The 19,630-nt window shown below is 44.5% G+C and overlaps 1 protein-coding gene across 5 annotated transcripts in view; it reads left to right on the top strand.

The window, feature by feature from the left end:
* LOC119169183 (pseudouridine-5'-phosphate glycosidase) overlaps nt 1–19,630 on the top strand; it is a 2,087,124-nt gene that overhangs the window by 1,985,419 nt on the left and 82,075 nt on the right. For all 5 annotated transcript variants that reach the window (XM_037420298.2, XM_075886270.1, XM_075886274.1 and 2 more), the window contains one exon: nt 11,672–11,755. In XM_037420298.2, the coding sequence (XP_037276195.2) occupies nt 11,672–11,755 (84 nt within the window). The remainder of the gene's footprint in view (nt 1–11,671; nt 11,756–19,630) is intronic.

Genomic DNA, 19,630 nt, shown 5'->3' with positions numbered 1-19,630 from the left:
CATAAGGAAGCAAGCGACAGACGACAAACTGGGCGTGGAACCGGCACTTCGATGGATCAGCCGGTCACGCAATTTTTGCCGTTCATGCAGGCTATCTGCGTTGCACTGTCGGAGCACCCACTTATCTACAGTTGAAGGAAACCACGATTCTTCAAGTTTCAGCCTTGAATCTACGAACGACCGAAGATACATGGAGACCTGCGCAGCCTCTGATTTGAGTCAGTGCCCAATACCAGTCTGCAAACAATGGGATGATCCGGAGGCGGCCTGTTGTGACTACACCGTACATAAGGGAGCAAGCGACAGACGAGAAACGGGGCGTGGAACCGGTACATCGATGGATCAGCCGGTCACGCAATTTTTGCTGTTCATGCAGGTTAGCCACTTACCACACCACGAGAAGTTCGTTCTTTTCCTTTTGCCGGTTCCACCCCAAGTGTTGTATGACTGTGTAAGGTCGCACTGTATTATACATTGTCGCACAAAACGACGGTTCCAGTTGTTGAAGCGAAGGAGTTTTTATTTACTTTTGCTCTTGTTGTGTGGAGATATTGAAATGAACCTGGGGCCTGATGCGGCAACATGGCAGAAAATTTTGGACGGACGAAGTGAAATTAAGGTACAGCTTAATAGCAATGAAAGAAACCAAACAGCACAAAAAGCTGCTCTAGAAAACTTGAAGCGCATGTCGTCCTTGGAATCTGCAGTTGCTGGATTTCGGAAAGTAGAAGCAGCAGTAGATGAATGTAAAAAGCTGTGCGACCATCGAGAACGCAGTATGCAGTCTCAGATGTCAAAATTAGACGATCTAGATAATCGCAGTAGGTGATGTAATCTTATTTTCTACGGCATAGCAGACAGCGATAGCAAAGGATCGTGGTCAGAGTCGAAAAAGCACGTCAAGAACATATGCACAAGCATGCTCAAAATCACACCGCAGTTCATCGAACGAGCGCATAGAATCAGCAAATTCATCCCGGGAAAAAATCGGCCTGTGATCGCTAACTTTGCACCTTACAAAGAAAAACAAGAGCTTTTGATGAGTGCAAAGAATCTCAAAGGAACTGATATTAGCCTATCAGAAGATTTCTCGCCTTAAAGGCGAACGATAAGGCGACGGCTTTGGAAATTCGCACAGGAACACAAAACTGATGACACACAGGCTATAATAAAAAACGACGCCTTCTACTTGAACAAAACCAAATATGTTTATGATGAGAGTACTGAAGAAGTCGTACGAAGCAAGTGACCATGCAGCGATTCGTCCGGCAAAATATCTTTTCTTGTAATCAATTGCCGCAGTATTAAGAATAAGGTTGATGAATTAAGTAGCCTCTTAGAAACTGTTAAACCGTTAGTCGTAATAGGAACAGAGTCGTGGCTTGATGAGAGCGTCGCTGACAGTGGAGTGTTCCCAGCCAACTTTGTATGCTTCAGAAAAGATCGGGATGACCGTGGTGGGGGCATATTTGTTCTGGTTGAGGAAAGCGTTGCGTCGTGTCAAACTATAGTGCAGGAAAGCACATGCCAAGCAGTATGGTGCCAAATAAGACTTCAGAATCGTAAAACATTATCTGTGTGGTCCTTTTACCGCCCACCGCAGGCCTCTGTAGAAACATTATCGGAGCTCACGAGCCGATTTGAAGTAGTTAAAACAAGAGAAATTCATGTTCTTATTTTTTTTTCACAAATGCACCAGGTAAAGTTCTGTCCACAGTAGTCATACCCGCAATTAGCGACCACGAAGCTGTTGTTTGTAACATGAACACGACCTATCAAAATATACTGCTACTAACAACAGGCGTATATTCAATTATGCGAAGACAAATACTGATGAAATTCGGGCCGAGCTTCACAATTACTTTGTTGTCTTCGAGACACTTGCAGAATCACTTTCAGTACAGCAGCTTTAGTCAAATTTCAAAGCTCAGTTTTTTGAACTACGTGACCGTCACGTGCCGTCGTCGCTGCTATCTAAAAGGCGTCAAAGAAGCAAACCATGGTTTACAAAAGAGTTACATGCCTTAGCACAGAAATGGAAAAGGGCTTATCACCACTATTTGCGCAATCCGTTCATTCAAAATTTTCGTAAGCTTAAGGAAATTGCGTCTCAATTGAAATGTGCTACGACAGCTGCTGAAACTGCATATTTTCAGTCATTTCAATCACGACTTCAGCAAAATAAAAAGGAACTATGGAAATATGTGAAAGGAAAGAAAAAGGATTCTGTTTCAATTCCTGCTCTGGAACAGAATGGCGTTGTCATTGAAAGTGTTGCTGAAAAAGCTGAGAGCTTTAATTCGTATTTAACCTCTGTTTTTTCCGTACCAGGTATGAAAGCAAATGCGTACCGTTTATCTGTACCTTCTCCGGGCAAGACTCAGATGGACGATATTGTATTTTATAGCCAAGGAGTTGAAACCCTGCTAAAGCGCCTAGATGTATCAAAAGCTTCTGGACTTGATGGACTTCCTAACGCTCTCTTGAAATCCTGTGCGCACATAGTGTCTCGGTATATAGTAATAATGTTCGAAAAATCTTTAGGCGAGTGTGCCTTACCTAGTGATTGGAAATTGGCTGCTGTTGTACCTATTCACAAATCGGGACCACTACAAGAAATTGTTTCAAATTATTGTCCTATATCGTCAACAGCCGTTTGTTGCAAAATTTTCAAGCATGTCTTATACTCATCAATAATGAAGCATTTAGAAGCCAATTCCATGTTAAACGAACGCCAACATGGCTTGCGCAAGGACCATTCCTCTGTGACCCAGTTAATTGAATTTACTCATGAGGTAGCATGCGCACTGGACAACCGAACCAGTATTGAATGCAGTTTTTTTTGGATTTCGGAAAAGCGTTCGATTTAGTTCCCCATAATTTATTATTGCAGAAAATCACCCAATACAAGATTAACCAGAAAGTTATTATTTGGATAGCAGCATACCTGAATTCAAGACAGCAGTACGTCATCGTGAAAGGTGAACAGTCATCCACTACCTATGTGACGTCCGGGGTCCCTCAGGGGCAGTACTGGGCTCATTATTGTTTTTAATGTATAATAATGACATCACCCTGGACGTACAATCGTCGATGAGAATGTTTGCAGATGACTGCATAGTTTATAGAGCAATAAACTGCGAAAGTGATCAGGGTGCAGTTCAAGACGACTTGGACAAGATAAATGCATGGTGTAAAAATGGCAAATGCAACTTAGTTTGGAAAAGACAATGTGTATGACGTTTTTAGAAAGAAGGATGAAGCTTCACCTTCGTATACTTTAAACACGAAAGTCTTAAAAATAGTCTCTGAGTATAGGTATTTGGGCGTATTTTTCACGCCAACTTTGTGTTGGCACCGTCATGATGATTACGTGACAGCTAAGGTTTGTAGATCGCTGTGGTTCCTGCGGCGAAACACGCGTGAGTTTCCCCAGTCCACGCGGGAATTACTGTACAAATCATGCGTGCGGTCGATACTTGATTACGCGGGTAGCGTATGGGACCCACCCTGCCCTCGATAAAGATAAATTGGGAAAAGTGCAAAACATGGGCGCCCGTAATGTTCTGGGAAACATTATGAAGAGCCACAACTTCAGCATGACGCGCTGCAAGTAAGCTTTAAGATAGAAACAGTTAGTCACACGCCGGGCTAAGCAGTGTCGGAAGCTTTTCCATGATGTATACTTATCCCGAACTTGTATTCCTCGTGACAGTTACATCTTTCCACCTCATTACGTGTTTGGACGAGTCGATCACATTTAGAAAGTGCGGGAGTACCAATGTAAGACAGCAGCGTTCAGTAATTCTTTTTTCCCTCAAACGGTTTCCCAGTGGAATCGATTACCTTCAGCGATCGTTGCCGCTGTTGGTAGTGATTCCTTTCTTCCTTTGTTAGAATCAAGTGAATTGTTCAGTTGATGGCGGGTGTTTTGTTGTGCGGTGTACATATTGTATTTGTTTTTCTGTATGTTACCCGCTGGCATATTTCGTACATTTTTTTTCAATCTCTATTATGTTGTGTATTCAGTGTACTTCCTACTATCTGGATAGGCTGTACTGTACTTGCCGCAAATTGAGCTTGTGTTCTGTCTTGTAATCATGTTGTATTCCCCCACTGAAATGCTTTATGGCGTTGTCGGTATCAAATAAAGAAATAAACAAACGATAGGTAATTTTAGGGACCGTAGCGCTTATCACGCTGCGCTTACCATGCAACTCTTGCACAGAACGGGGAGTGTTTCCAACGCTTTGCTAAGACGAGACAGTGGTGGCACCTACCCGCTGCGTCGCGTTCTACACCTTATCACCTCTGAGACGGTTGCGCATGGACACGCGCTTTGTTTTCCAGAAGAAACTGCCAGATTGCGCTCATGTCTCACGTGTGACGTGACTTGATGCGCTCATTCGCCTCCACTGCACGCTCAAGGCACTCTAACGCAGCGCCTCCGGAATACCATTTACCAATTTTCTTGCGCAGAACATCAAATAAATGTTTTGTTCACTCTCTCCACACGGAAGACTATCGTCTTTCAACGACATTTGCATATTACATGCAGATACGGGGCCAATTTTTATTAAGGTTTATTTAGTGCTACGTCACTGCATGCGTCATCCTGGGACATTTGAATTCTTTAGGTTGATACGCCACGTGGTGTCGTTCAGGTGAACTAAACCACTCGTGTCCCAAAAAAGCTGGATCTGTTAGCTCAACTGGCAGATTGACCACCCCAGATAGGCGCTTGTCCCGAGTTCAGACCAGGAGAGATTCTTTTGGCAACTAAGAGGCGTTTTTTTTTAGAGAAATTCGTACGGATGTTTATTGTGGCTTCTTGCTACGAACAGGTGGTTGCCTTCTTTCTCTTTCTTAACACTGTATACGTTTCTAAACATTTTTTCTTTCCTGAAGGGTGTTTAGTATTCGTAAACTCATGAGAGTAGGTGCTACCCACACATGTTACAGCATGTTACGTGTGAGTAAAACAGCAAATGAGAAGTTTAACATACGTGGGGAGGGTTTGTCCATTGAGAGAAGTTGTTCCTACAAGCTTCGTGCTACGTAGCTAACATGGTAGTCCCAAGACATTGTTTCCGAAAATATTACGCCAATTTCTAAATGATTGAACTATGTTTCTTTTCGCGCCGTTATATACTAAAGCTGCATCGGGGACCATATCCATGTTTTTGGACGAAAAATTACAGCTTTAGTTTTGGTGGTATTGATCGTTAATGGTATGTAATTGGTACACTTACCCAGTTGCACTAACATTTCGTTTGCTTTATCGGTTATGTTAGATATTACCGCTTCGGAGAACAGAAAAGTCAGGTTGTTTGCGTAAATTACAAATGTGGTGGTTTTAATTACATTCACAATGTCATTTATATTTAGAATAAACAAAAATGAACCAAGGATACTTCCTTGTGGAATGCCCGACAAAATTTTCGCCTGCAACCTAAATAGGAGCGGAGAAGGGCCAAGGCTTCAATGCGAAATCCTTAATTTACGTGTTTTTTTTATGAACAGCTTCAGGCTATGATGAAGCTAATCGAAGGCTTTTTTAAAATTCTACATTGATACCCAAAGCTATGACTCGATTCTCAAACGCTCTCAGAATGGTCGCTTTCTGTTCTAGTAGAGGGAGTTCTGTTGAGCGCTTTCTCCTGAAGCGAAATTCTGCCATATGTATTATCTCGTTCTTATCGCAATAGCTAGACATTCTAGATAGAATAACTTTTTCGGGGCCTTTTGAAAACATAGGTAAAATGGATACTGGATTTAAGTTAGTGATGATATTTTTGTCTCTTCTTCATGCAGAAAGATGCATTTTGATCCCCGCATACGTTTCGGGAAAACACTTCCTGCTAAACAGAGACCGAAAACATGTGTTATGAAAGTGCTGAAAAATTTAACATGTGTTTGATGGGTTTATTTTAATACCATCTGCGTCGTCACAAGCACTATTGTTGAGCCCTGCAAAAGTAGAAATGGTCTCAGCCGCTGTAACAGGGATGAAAAAATAGTGTTTTTAAAGTATTGTAAGGAACGCAGGGCATTGTCATTAGTTTCTCAGGGATTGAGATTGATAAAATAGTCATTCAAAAACTCTGCTAGTTGCTTCCTGCTGAATTCGTTGTCAAGTGTGTTATTTTTGTTAGAATTACTGAATGCCGCGAACGACTTAGTAAGGTATTTTTTCATGTTATATCTGATCTTGATGCAGACACAGACAAAAAGTTGCGGAAATAATTGTCTTTAGCCTCTCTAATTTCTTTCGTTAGGGTGTTACAGTACGTTTTTATGTACGAAGCAAACCAATATCTCATGTTTAAAAATTTTGAACATTTTATCTTGAGCATGAATCTTGCTTGGAAATTTTGGCGTTATCCATGTCTTCCGAGTTTTCTTAGACGCTGGTATAAAATTTTGAGAAAACGAAGCATCATATAATGGCAGACACTGATTCACAAACTTATCATACGCATTATCAGATCACTTTCTTTAAATATTTCACACCTATGGAAATTTCTTACTTTCTCGTGGAAGGTCTACAATTTCGACTATACGAAACCTCAATTTTGTCTCGATCACCGCTCTTACAACATACTGCAACAAACTCTGGCGAAAGGGTTCCATTCCAGAAGTGTGGAAACACTCTAAGGCAGTTCTGATAATTAAGCCCGGAAAGCCACGTAGCCTCGTTCACCTAGGGCCAATTTCACTCACATGCTGCGTTGGCAAGCTGAAGAAGCACACATTCTTTGCTCGTATCAAAAACCATCTAGAGGATACGGGAGCCTGTACACCCGCCCACTATGGTAGGCTTTCAGTCACACCTCTCCACACAAGACATCATTTCCCAGCTCCACCTCCAAATCAACGACCCTACTAGCGGTAGCCGGTCCATGCTCGGCCTGGATCTAGAAAAAGCGTTAGACAATGTAGCACATGCAGCAATCCTTGCACATGCAGTTTAGTCTGGGCAAACGAAGCTACAACTATATCAGAGACATCCTGTCGTTGCACACGTTCACCCTTATAGTCGACAGTATGCCATCCGACGAATATACCACTCCCCAAGGGTTGATAATGTTCCCGCTTGTTTTCAACCTCAAGATGATGGATCTCGCGGTGAATGAGTTTCCGCCTTGACAATTTCTGCCTTGGCGAGATTGACGGCCTCTACCACGCCTTGAATGCAGATGACATCACTCTGCGGGTCGACAAGGAAAGTGATGGGCAGATAGAATGCACCTTACAAACAGCAGTATCTGCAATAGAGACCTATCTCTGAAACACGGGCCTCCGAATCTCTCCACTCAAATCGGAGCTCCCAATCTACCACCCACGCCACCGGCGCAGACCAATCAATAAACAATGCCAATGTGAAAGCATGCAGTTGTATACGCATGACGGTTCATGCTTTTTCCGAGTTTCAAAAATACTCATCCCCGGCATGCACATATCTCTCGACGGATCAAACGGCGCCCCAAAATCAAAGGTAATGTTACAGCAGCTACCCACCTGGTCAAACGAATTACAAATAAGCACGCGGAAATAAAGGAACTCTATAAAATATCCCGGGTTGGTGGATGGTAGAATTGTTGGTGGTTATGGCGGAATCGTTGGTGGTTATGACAGAATAAATAGTGGATATGGTGTAAATATTAGTGGATATGATGAAAACTGTAGTGGGCATAATGGCTGAGAACGGCGAGCGTTGAAAAAATGATGGCAGATGGTGGTGGTTCAATGGTTGTGATGGTGAAAAATGCCGGCTTATGACGGCTAGAGTGGAAACATTGTGGCAGATGGTGGTGCTTGTGGCGAGCCAATGGTGGTGACGGTGGAAAATGCCGGCTGATGGTGGCGAGGCAAAACGTGTTTGATGGAAGGAGTGGTGAGCAAGATGGATGCCGGTGACATGATGGAAGCTTGGTGGATGATGGTGGCATGATGAAAAAGCACATGATCGACTGTATGTGAAATCACTTATTTATAGTGTTTCATTTTTGTATGCGCAGAGATATATGTTTACAGTACAAAAAACAACGCTGCTCATTAGGCTTTCTAGCACGTTTCTTTTTTTATTAGTGTGGTGTCAACAACACTCAATGTTTGTAGAGTGTAGAATATGGGGTCGTGAATATGTTTACATTTCGCGCACGTACTTACATCACTTTGACATCCGTGATGCGTTTCCTTGTTGTGATGTTTAGGAGACTTAGATGTCACGGTGAACAGCGACAACAAATGTTTTACATTGGCGCGAAGTTGTGGAGAAGCAAATGAGCTCCAGTTCGTGATTTGCCCCTTTCAATGTTAGAGCAGAACACAGTGGTCACTTGATGTCTTCATGCTAGAAACGCAACTCTTGCAATTGCTGCACACTCTATTGCTAGAGCCGTACTTTTAAGTTAACAAGGTGCGTGCGAATAGGCCTAAATTTTCCCTTTCAACATGCGTCAAGACAGCCCTAGCGAATTTGACTTTAACCCTTCTGTTCTATCATAATGATTTCCAGCAAAGGTTAGTTCTACCGACAGAGCCAGTACAAGTGTTATCGGTGCTGCTGGGTTTCAGAATACACAATTTTTACTAGTAAAAATGAAAAAAAACAGCATAGTTGTGGCATCAGTTAGCCTACATGAAGCCTTTTTGATTGTTTACGGTGTCCGCGCTAGAAGCGACAAACATCGATGCGACGCACTTGCAGCACTTCCACCAAATGTACGCCTCCCCACACCGACAGCCGCCGGTTGCACTCACCGGCACTTCACTTATGCGAGAACACAGACACGTCAATCTGTATGCTTACTGAACTAATATGATAGCATAGTGTTTCTAGCTCACTGCATTCATTTTGGCCAAGCCGTTATGTAGTTTTTTCTTAACGAGAGAGAAATAGAGGTGTGCTGGCACGACGGTGCTGTGCGTTGCGCGAAAGACTTCACAATCGATTGTGTGGGCGTATCTATCGAATGAACATAGAGGCGTCATAAAGCCTGAACAGATATCGCCCTTTGGAAGAAGCGAGAAACGGATATTAAACTTGGCAGTAACCGCCGATAAAGTTTACCTGCTCCTCAGTCCACTCAGTTCTTTTTTTATTGCGGTTGTGATTTGTAGCAAAAACATAACGCTGTTACCATTATTGCAGTACCAATTGTTACAGGAATCAGTTGTTCGCGTATATATAATGTACAAATTTTAGTAGCAGATGCTGATCCCGTCCATCTCGGGTAAGCCACACACAGCACTGAAGTTAAACAGTGAGTTTGCGAGTTCACTACTTCTTTAACACTACGTTTGTCATCTGTCGGCGGGGCACAGTGGTTAGTGTGCTCAGTTTGGAATCCAGAGGTGGCAGGTTCGATTCTGCGCTGTCGCATCTTTTTTTTACGGGCGCTTTTTACATCGTTTTTCATACAATTATTTTGATTATTTCTCTAGTGGCAGCTCGTCACGGTGGTTCTGACGCTTCTTCGCGCTCCAGCATTGCCGCCTGGAGTGCGAAGCAGCGTCAATGCTGGAGCGCGCCGTACACCAACGACTCCACCATGCGCCACCATACACTATGGGCCACCAGTATTTCAAGCATCATAATCCACCATTCCTATGATGGACGTTTTTTCAATAGGGAAGACAGCGTCATGCGCCTTATACAGTCGTTAAAAATCGGTCACACCAATTATACCATTGAGTTCCTCTCTGACATTTGTGCGGATAAGGGCTCGCAATTCATGCTCTCCGGTAAAGCGAGTGTCGCAGGAGGCGTGTGGAAGGCGCATGGAATGAAGCGCGTCCAGGCGTCGGCATGTGGTGATGACGTCCCGGATGGTAGTTGGATTCTGGATCACGAGAGCATTGAAAGCCGCAGAGCTGATACCTTTCAGTAGGTGTCGGACGCGATCGGCCTCCGTTATGTCATTTTGTGCACTGCGACAGAGAGCCAGAGCATCTTCAATGTAGGACGCATATGATTCGTCGTCCCCTGGATGCGGGTTGCGAGCTTCTGTTTCGCTACCGCAGAGCATCCTGCCGACGTGCCAAATACCTGACGGAGATGACCCGTGAAGGCCAATCAATTAGAGAAGTCACTCTCGTGGTTGTAATACCAGGTTTCAGCTACGCCATTGAGGTAAAAAGGAACGTAGCGCAGTTTGTGCGCCTCGTCCCAATAATTACAAACGCTGGTTCGATCATAACTGTCCAGCCATTCTTCGACGTCTTCGCCACGAAGGCCGGAAAATACTGGAGGATCTCGGTGAGATGTACTCACGGTGTAGTGAAGCCTAAGTGGCTGAGAAGGAGCGGTTGCAGCAGTGGACGCGTTGGGTTCTGCCATCGCTGTTGCTTGAGGGCGCAGCCGTTGACTAGACCGGAGCTCCAGGGGTGACGGGTAGAGCAGGAGGATGTGGCAATCAAAGCACGCTCCACCACTTATGAGACCATGTGCGGTACGGCAGTAACCAGGTTATATTTTTAAACCAGCCGCACGAGCCAAAGAGGCCGAGCCCGCGTGACACACGATCCTGATCACTACAATGGTTTGGTCATACAGATGAAGATGAAGTACGTAGTGAGCGCTCACTATATATATATATATATATATATATATATATATATATATATATATATATATATATATATATATATATATATATATATATATATATATATATATAACTCTTGAGGGTCGAGCCAGTTTGCCCTGGTTTCTTGATGACGCTGAAAAACAAGCGTGTTCCAGACCACACATTCTCTATCTCGCATCACGACACAAAGCTGGCAAAGTGCACAGTATACTTCACAACGATCACGCTGATGACGACCGTGACGAGGGAACGTGCACAGACCTCGTCTTTTTCAACTTCGGGGTAGATTTTATAACATAAATCAGTAAGAACAAAATTGACAACTCAACAGAACACAACATTGATGTCCAATGAAGATTTCATGTAACTGCTTAACACTTTGTCACTCGATTACATGCATGAATGGTCAAGGTCACAGGTGATTTACAGCAAAACCAATTGATCCCACTTCCTCGCCCACACATCATCAGGATAGGCTGTGACTCGTTTAAGCCTGATGGCAAAGAAGCTGTCTCCAAAAATTCACCTAACATGAGAAGCAAAATCATCAGTAAAGCCTGTGTCGAAATTTTGATGCAGCAGATACCATCAATATCTGCTGGTTCGCAGCTTTCGAAACCAGCAAAGTGTTGAACTAAATGTGTCCTTACGATACCACCTTCAATTACCAGTTTTCCACATCTTACAAATTTATTCCTTCTGAGAGAGTTTTGCGTCATGTTGCCAGAATTGTAGCAGTATCACTTTCCAAAATTACCTAAATTTGGCCGATGTTTAGGAAATATAGAGATATTAAACCGCGGTTATGTTTCAGAACCTGTTATTTGCATCAGTTGCCCCACAAAATGATGTTTGAGACCACAGAATTTTCATTGTTTGCCCGAACGAAGGGCTATTAATCTCCATAGACGGGTCAATAGTGGGAGCGCCATTCAACAAAGTCACAATCATTTCATTTCTTGTGAAGCTGCTGACTCTAACCAAACCATTTGAGAGTGGAATGCGGTCCGCGGCTGCGCGTTCGAGATCCCTTCTATATTAAAAGAGGCGTTATAAATGCTTCACGTTACGCGCAGCCTTGCTGGAGGATTTTTGTGTGGCCTGCTGCGCCACCTTGCCTGGGACCAGTGCATGGGAATCGGGATGGCAGCTGCACGTAGGTGAGTACTGTACGGCAAGTTTCCTTGCATTGCTTTTGTTACCCATTCGTATTTTTATGCCTAGTGAGTTTTTCCCATCCTAAACGATACATGGGTGTTCGCGTGTGTCCAGAAGGCAAAACGTTACCCGGTCTATTGTGCGTTTTTCTCGAGAAGATGCCTCGAATGCGAAATCCACCTTCCTATGCACCTTTTTCAGTCCATTAAGCTAAGTGCGGCACAAAATCGACGAGGATGGGACATAAGCAAAGACCACAAAAGACAAACAAGCCACCATTGCTTCTTCAGTCATTTGTATTCATCCTCTCCGCCTACACGAAGGACTACCTCACCCAACGAGAATTCGCACTGCTTACGGGATGGCCGCCATTCAAAGCTGTTTGGACCTGCTATGGTTTTAGAGCGCCTCCGTGATCAGATTGTCTTTGATAAAAATAGGCTTCCATGTGACGAGGACATTATGTTACGCCACGACGACGTGAAAAACTTCGTTGACCTGTGGTTTCATAATCCCGTGATATGATACGTCATCAAACGGTGGTACTATTTTGCATCACTCGTATCTGTGCGAGCGCTTGTGATCACTTTTCGCCTTTCGCAGACCTTCTAACTCATTCCCCTTAGTAAGCAACGATAGAAGTGGAGAGTGAGCTGCTGGGTACGTACTCATATTGTTGATCATGCTGCGCTCACAGTGACAAGAAGCGAATAATAGGACGAGCACCCACCCCTTACTGATACTTTGACTGATACAGAATCACATCCGCAAGCATACGTTACATTTACTGAAGGAAGCTGTGAGACGAAACAAAGGTGTAAATACTTTGTCACATGTTTCGAACATTAAGTGTACCATAACCTCTCTTATTGGCATGTAAGAACGGGATACCTATTTATTTAAATGCCTGCAGGCATTACATAGGAAGGACAAAACTATGACTAGTGCAGCGTAGCACAAGTTTAGAAGCAATATCTTCTCGACAGTAATAATAATGTCTTATGAACAAAATAAATGTGAAAATATAAAATATAGCAGCAATTTAAACACGTAAAGTATATAAAAATTCTCGAACACAAAAAGCAGCCTAGCAACTAAAAAACGACTAATTTTTAAACAGAACCTAGAAAAAGAAATAGATAGTACAGTATTGCTTGTATTGCAGCAATGATAAATGCCTTCTGAAAGCAGATACATGTGCAAATACCGAAAATGGCAGTAATACACACTCCTTAGATATATACAAATGCTTCAGCAATAAATACACATGACACCAAAATTCAAGTAGACACAATAGAATCTCAAATTGCGCTTTATTGTGCAACGTGTCAGGAAACGAGAAAAAAAAAGGGAGACGGAATCGGACGTGAGAAAATTTAAGCGTTAGAGTGATATGACTGTTTACGAATGCTTTAGAATTAGTATTAAATACGATGTAAACAGGAAACTGATTGAAGAAACGAATGGCTTGTAGTGGTGGAGGTTAAAGAAAAGATTAATATGGGCGAAGATGGGCTCGGCTTTATGTTCATGAAGAAATCGCGACAATGCACAATGAGCTTTATTGATATCAGCACATGATGACGGATTGTGATACATTTTGTGAAAAAAAAAGATGTCTGACAAGCCAACGCATTTCCAGAGGAACGAGATCAACTGAATATTTGATTTCTGTTGTACTCTATGTTTGCAGGTAGTTTTGGGTAACAAATCAATCAGCTTTATTTTGTAGAGTACATATTTTATTAATCAGGTATGCGTGATTCGGGTCCCAGATTAGTGATGCATATTCGATTTTCAAACGTACTAAAGTGCTGTTAGCAAGAAATTTAGTGGTGGTGTTTGCTAAACTTAAAGCGCACCGAACGAAGCCGAGTATTCTAGATGGTTTTCTAACTATTGCGTCTATATAGGTGTTGGGTATCAAATAAGATGACAAATGAACATCCAAGTACTTGATGGATCTTTATGAAGTATTGGGCGTGTTTTTAATGAGTAGTTGGATAATACAGGTTTAGATTTTGCCGAGAATTGAATGCTCTGTATTGTTCACGTTATTTCCAATAGCAAATCTTCACACCGTGTATGGAGTTTATCTTAGTTCTATTGTAAGTAGTGAGCATCTATAGCAGTGGTACTATGTGAATAAATTACGCGATCATCCGCAAATACTCTTGCTTTAAAATGATGAGTGTGGCGAGTCGGGTTGATCGGTGAACATGCATAAATGTGAAATTTCAGCGCCAAGAAATACGGAGAAAAAAGGAAGAGACAGACAACATGAGAGCAAACACTACCACACACATGGAATGAAAAAAATTCCCACACCTCCACGGAGTGGATGATGGTGAGGTGGGCAAAGCTCCGGAAGTTTTTTGGTGATACCATGAATCCTCCGTGGGGCAGCATCTGGGTCGGTCCAGGACGGTGGGCGTTTCGCCGCTACTTCCCGCTCTCGCATACAGGGTCCGCTTCTCGTAGAGCAGGTTCCACAGCGGCTTCCTTGGCACGCACCGTATCTAGATCCACTTCTCGTTGTGCTCAGCTCGCAATGGCGTCCTTGTCGTGCACCATCTCAGTATGCACCCGGCGCCGCGTTCGCTTGGTGCAGCCTCTTGAGCCACCAAGCGCAGTCTTAACACGTACGACCACAACCCAAGAGACTGAGAGATGAAAGGCGCGCCGGCATAGCCCTACAGAGCAGCCAATCCGAGAGCAGCGGCCCCTCCAATGTTATCTATTGTCAATTCACAAAACCGGTATATTGCACACATCTCTATGGGACGGCGCCATCAAAAAAAAACTTGACGAGAAATGACGATGACAACAAAAAATTAATAGTGCCATCTAGTATACACGTATTGTCACTGAACCGCAGTTTGCCTGCATTTTTATAGGACAATGGCATTTATTGTATGATAAGGGAGATGTTACTCGCTACGCCGGATACACGAGGGATTGCCGTTGACATTAAGAAGCTTCGTTCGTAAAGGACTACCCATAGGTAAAGGCTGAATGTTGTTTTACGGTCAAGAATAAACTGGCCAAGTTGTGCCGCATTGTTTGGAAAAAATCTTGATGCTGTAGGGTGGGTAGGCGCACAAATCTGCAAAGTTAAGGACATGGTTAGCTTTGCTTCATGTATGTCTAGCCTTGTTAATTGTATTTACTCTAACATGTAGACGAGCATATGTGGGACAGACTGGTCACTGCAAAACATACGTCTACGGAGAACCACAAAAGGCAGGCCACTAGCATATTTAGGGATACACTTTGCACAGTCTGAGGGCGAGGGACGCTTTTAAAATACAGTCATTTTGTTTCAATTACAGTAATGGTGTGGTGCACCATGAGCGCACCGCACGAGAGATCGCAGGGGCATTTTATATCCACATGTGGCAATGATGTATCAGCCACCCGTCAGTGAGTATTTCTGAATAAGAAGTGTGGCTGTTGAAGGGGAAAATGAGTACAACAGATATGGCGGGATAGCCCCGGACTTCGCACCTACGACATGGGCATGTACAGCGTATTGTAGCATCAATAAATATGTGTTCCTTTGCGGAATAAAGCATTTATTTGATGGTAGCGCTGGTATCGTGTCCTCTCGTTGCCCTTGTGTCAATCTGCACCACGCAAAAGTTATTAAGTTAGATTATGTAGTAACTGAAAGTCTCTTCATTTGCCTTTTCAGGAGCTAGTCGACCTGAAAGATGTGCCCAATATCGTTTTTTCCTGTGCACACTGCAAACTCCGTTCAGTTATTGTAGCATATTGAACGTGTGCTGTAGTTCTGTGCAGGCACAGACTTCACAGCTCGCAGCATGGAGGCCTTCTGCATTGAGACTGTTGCACAAGTGACCGTCTTGATGCGTTTGTTGTCAATTGGATAATTCGCTTTCACCAGCCCCCCCCCCCCCCCCTACGAACTTCCACTGGACGACTGGTTGGCTCTACAAGGCGATAAGCAGGTGCATAGCATTGGCATCGAGCCTTGAACCCTTTACTAGGGCATCGTTGTGGCAGGGATGACGTAGCGCCTGCGATGAAGAGTCAGACCAAGCACGAAGCTTTGTCAAATCAGCATCCTGGCGGATGACTGCATGATGTGTAGAATAAACATTCCTCTTTGGTCTAGGTTCTTCAACTCGCTTTGCCTGTCCTTCTTTAAAATCCGCTGTGATATCTGCGCCGTGCTGCCTCAATAGTTCAGTCTGTTCCTTCGACCGTATTCGAGTATTCGACCATGGGCGGCCAGCAAGTGCACTCGACTTTATTCGAGTGCACGTGCGGGCCGTGCATGGCGCTAATTATTGATTGTCTTTGCGTGAATTTATCCCCAAAACTACCATTTTTAGTGGAACGTGGTAGCAACCGTCTAACTTGACGATGCCCTGTTCAAATGCCCGAAGTTCCACTGGAGCCTAGTTCTTTTTCTTAACAGATGGCATGACTCTGATGACGCTCAAACGCCGCATCGCAGAAGCATTGGAGTCTTGTAGAGAAGTTGCACTACAACTAAGAAATAAAGCGCTAAAAGAATTTTTTGCTGCTTCTACTGTTCCCCAAGTTTTTCATCGAAACTTGGTTTCCACAGCCTTTAGAACACTGAACAAGCGATTTATTCTTCCAGTTGCTACCTGCGATAGGCGTCGGACCCAAGTAGCAGACTCATCGCCTGTGAGCGCCAAGGGGCAGAATGGCAGCTGTCTAGGACGCAATAGTTCTGGAGCAGCGGTTTCAAAACATTACTATTGATCGGCAGGCTTGGGACAGTACAAACTCAAGGTACCTACAAGGTCTCCATAGTTACCGCTGTGTCACTACGTTGGCATCAGAGTCGAAGCTACCCTTTTAGTGCGCATTACTTCGTGGGGCTTGGAGTGGCCGAACGTAATAAAAGAAAGTTCTGCTGTTTTCATAACCGAGCATCCGAGGTACCTTGAGAGGTCTGCTCTAATAAAGGCGCACTGGGTGCGACTGCCGAGAAGAATGGGCACGAGACGGCTTCGTGACCCGCACTCGATGCATGCCCATCCTGTTTGCAGTAGGATTGCATTGCTCCTGCTCACAGTGCTTTGGAGATGTCACTAGATGCGCGTTAATTACTCGACTCGTGACACGAGACCCGTCATAATTATTTGTCGTCGCGTTAGTACGAGTTGGTGCAGTGGGCTGGAACAACTCGCACAGGACCGTCCCGATGAGACTTTTTGCACATGATGATGCGCGCACGTCGACCAAACTTTGACATGCAATTGTTCTTGCCGCATGGGTAGCAGAATTGAGTACGGTTCAAGCTGGCCCGTTTTTGCCCACTGTAAGCTGGATGTGTCACTTCGCGGTGGTGCGGCCTGAGTCGTTGCATAAGGGGCAAGCTACTTCTGTAACTGCAATAGGCTCAGCAGTGAGTGTGGACGCCCTTGGCTCATGTTCTGCTGGTTCTGGTGAATGTTGTACGACGTATTTAGGTAGCAAACAGCAGCCAGTTGACACTAATTGTCCTGATCGGCCTTCCTATCTGATATTTATCTGACAGCGCAGAGACGTATTTCTGACACCTGGCGAGCTATTTCTTCAGGCGTCACGATGACAGATGTGTCCTGCGGCACTTCGAAGACCTTCTGGCGGTAGAATATCGTGAGGTCGTCAGGCAAACAGCGCATCAAGATGTGGTTGATGACCACGTTGTACGGGCCGGGTCAGGCACCCATACCAGTCACTACGGAAACTCGAAAGATGACCTCGTCGTAGAGTAAACGAAGTTTCTACACATCTTCCGAAGACTTGGCTGAGGCTAAGGTAAACAGGTGATCAACGTGCTCTTCGACGAGCAAGCCACGTACCAAATGAACGAATGGAATGAAAAAACTTTATTTCTGTCCTGCAGGATGCGCTTAGCGCGTAGCGGGCGTCTTCCCCGTAGGGACCGACAGGGAGTACCTGGCGGCCGCTTCGCGGGCCTGCTGGACGGCCCATTGCTCTCTCCGTCAATTAAGGTCTGAATAGTGATGATGTGTATATCTTCTGTTAGTCTAGTGCCTTAAATTGCTCTCTTTGCTGCAGCGGTCAAATAAGATTAGAGGTGCTTAAACTTTTTGTCTATAAAAGGTATTCTTTCAGGTAGATTGCGGAACTTACATGTTCCTAAAAGGACTGCCAATTGCCAAGTGCGCCGGAAAACATAGGAATCTGTACTTTGGAACGATCACTGCACCGTGATGCAGCATGGTTATTTGACTGGATTCCACATCTGTTACTCGAGGTGAAGAGTTACTAACCTCGTTATGAACTGGGGTGGAGGCACCGCCGGCGTCAGGGTTTGGTGATGTAGCGTCTGCCCTCGCCGCATTCGGCACAGTCGCTTTGCATGCAACCTCTCGAAAGAGGAAGTGCACTCGAAACACAGCGTATACCTCTCGATCATACACTTCCACGGCCTCAAGCTCATCCTCGCAAGTGTCCTCGTCAGTGCGAACGAGCGTTAGCAGTGTCTGTAAAAAGCGTTTATTGTCTGGTACACAACTGCTTATGTAGGAAAGACACACAAGCTGTGACATGCGTAGTAGGTTACTGTCTAGGGCACGTGTACATGACGAAGCTTCCAGTTACATCCTCCTTTCTTCGAAAAGAAATGGTATACGGAAACAGTAAGATACAAAAACAATATTAGGTGTGGATTCTACAAGGGGCTGGGGATAATGTCGGGGATAGGGTCAGGCTGGGGATAACGTTGTGGGGCTCCACGAATGCAGCCCCTTCGTCGAATTGCGTCCGTTTGTGGCATTGCCGAATCAGAACCAGGCTGAGAAGTTGGCGCAGGCGAGTGAGTCACGGGGTCAGGCTGTGGTTGCAGCTCTGCGATATGCTTCCTGGTCCGCCTGAGTTGCGTGCTCGGTTTGGCTAGATCGTAGGACCTTGATCGTAGGACCTTGGTGTACATCAGGACCGATGACCACTGCTGGAGAACAGGTGCTGCGTGCGGTGTTGTATATCGATACTGGAGAACCACTGAGAAGTGCTGTCTGGTGCTTGGCAGTCCTGTTGTGGAAAATTCGCTGTTTTTCCCGTATTTAATGAAGATGGTTGCAAACTGACTTCGGTGGCACGGTCTAAAAATCGAGGTGTGGGGAAGGACATGCAGCCGAGTTTTGTTTTGTTGTCCCATCAAACGCAGGAGGGGTGACGTCTGGTGTTCATCCCTGGGCATATATTTTCACTCCAAGTTGTGAACCGATAATGAACAACATTTCAACAGTGCTTGCTTCCGGTCCTTTCTCGTACAACTAGGAGTCGTCCACATAATGGCCAGTCGATATTACTCCCGTGGTAACGGGATGGCGGAGCTCGCAGTGCAAGAAGCGAAAAAGCTGCTAAAAAAGCTCCTTTTGTAAAGTTTTATTTTTACAGTGCAAGAATGCATGCGTTGATTACAGCTTCAGCTCTTAATTGCCATATGTGTTGAATACTGAAAAAGAATGAGTAGAAGTCAATCAGAATTAAGTATGTCTGGTCATTGTGGTAGAGAACCTCAAGACCTACGACTTGCCACGGTAGGCTTAGTATTTCGCGGCTCAGCATTGGTAGACGGGTGTTTCTGGTATGTACGTTTGACAAGCTGTGCATGATTTAGGAAGAAAATGCCCATATAAATTCTGGGCTAAAACATTACCTGTCTGGCTATCATTATTTCTTATTCCCCTCCGTTGGCGGCGTGTAGCAAGCGGGGGAATTCCGGTCACTTGGCTGGAGAAATGACGATTTTATTGCTCCTGAGTAGCAGGCCATCCTTGACGTGCAGCTCATCACGGTAGCGCAGTAATTGCGCTGGGAATCGGACAGTTGGTCTTTCGTTTCTGGCCATTTCGGGTTTGCGT

Source organism: Rhipicephalus microplus, chromosome 2 (genome assembly GCF_043290135.1).
Source record: "Rhipicephalus microplus isolate Deutch F79 chromosome 2, USDA_Rmic, whole genome shotgun sequence".
Taxonomy (NCBI): domain Eukaryota; kingdom Metazoa; phylum Arthropoda; class Arachnida; order Ixodida; family Ixodidae; genus Rhipicephalus; species Rhipicephalus microplus.
This window is presented reverse-complemented; position numbering and strand designations above follow the sequence as displayed.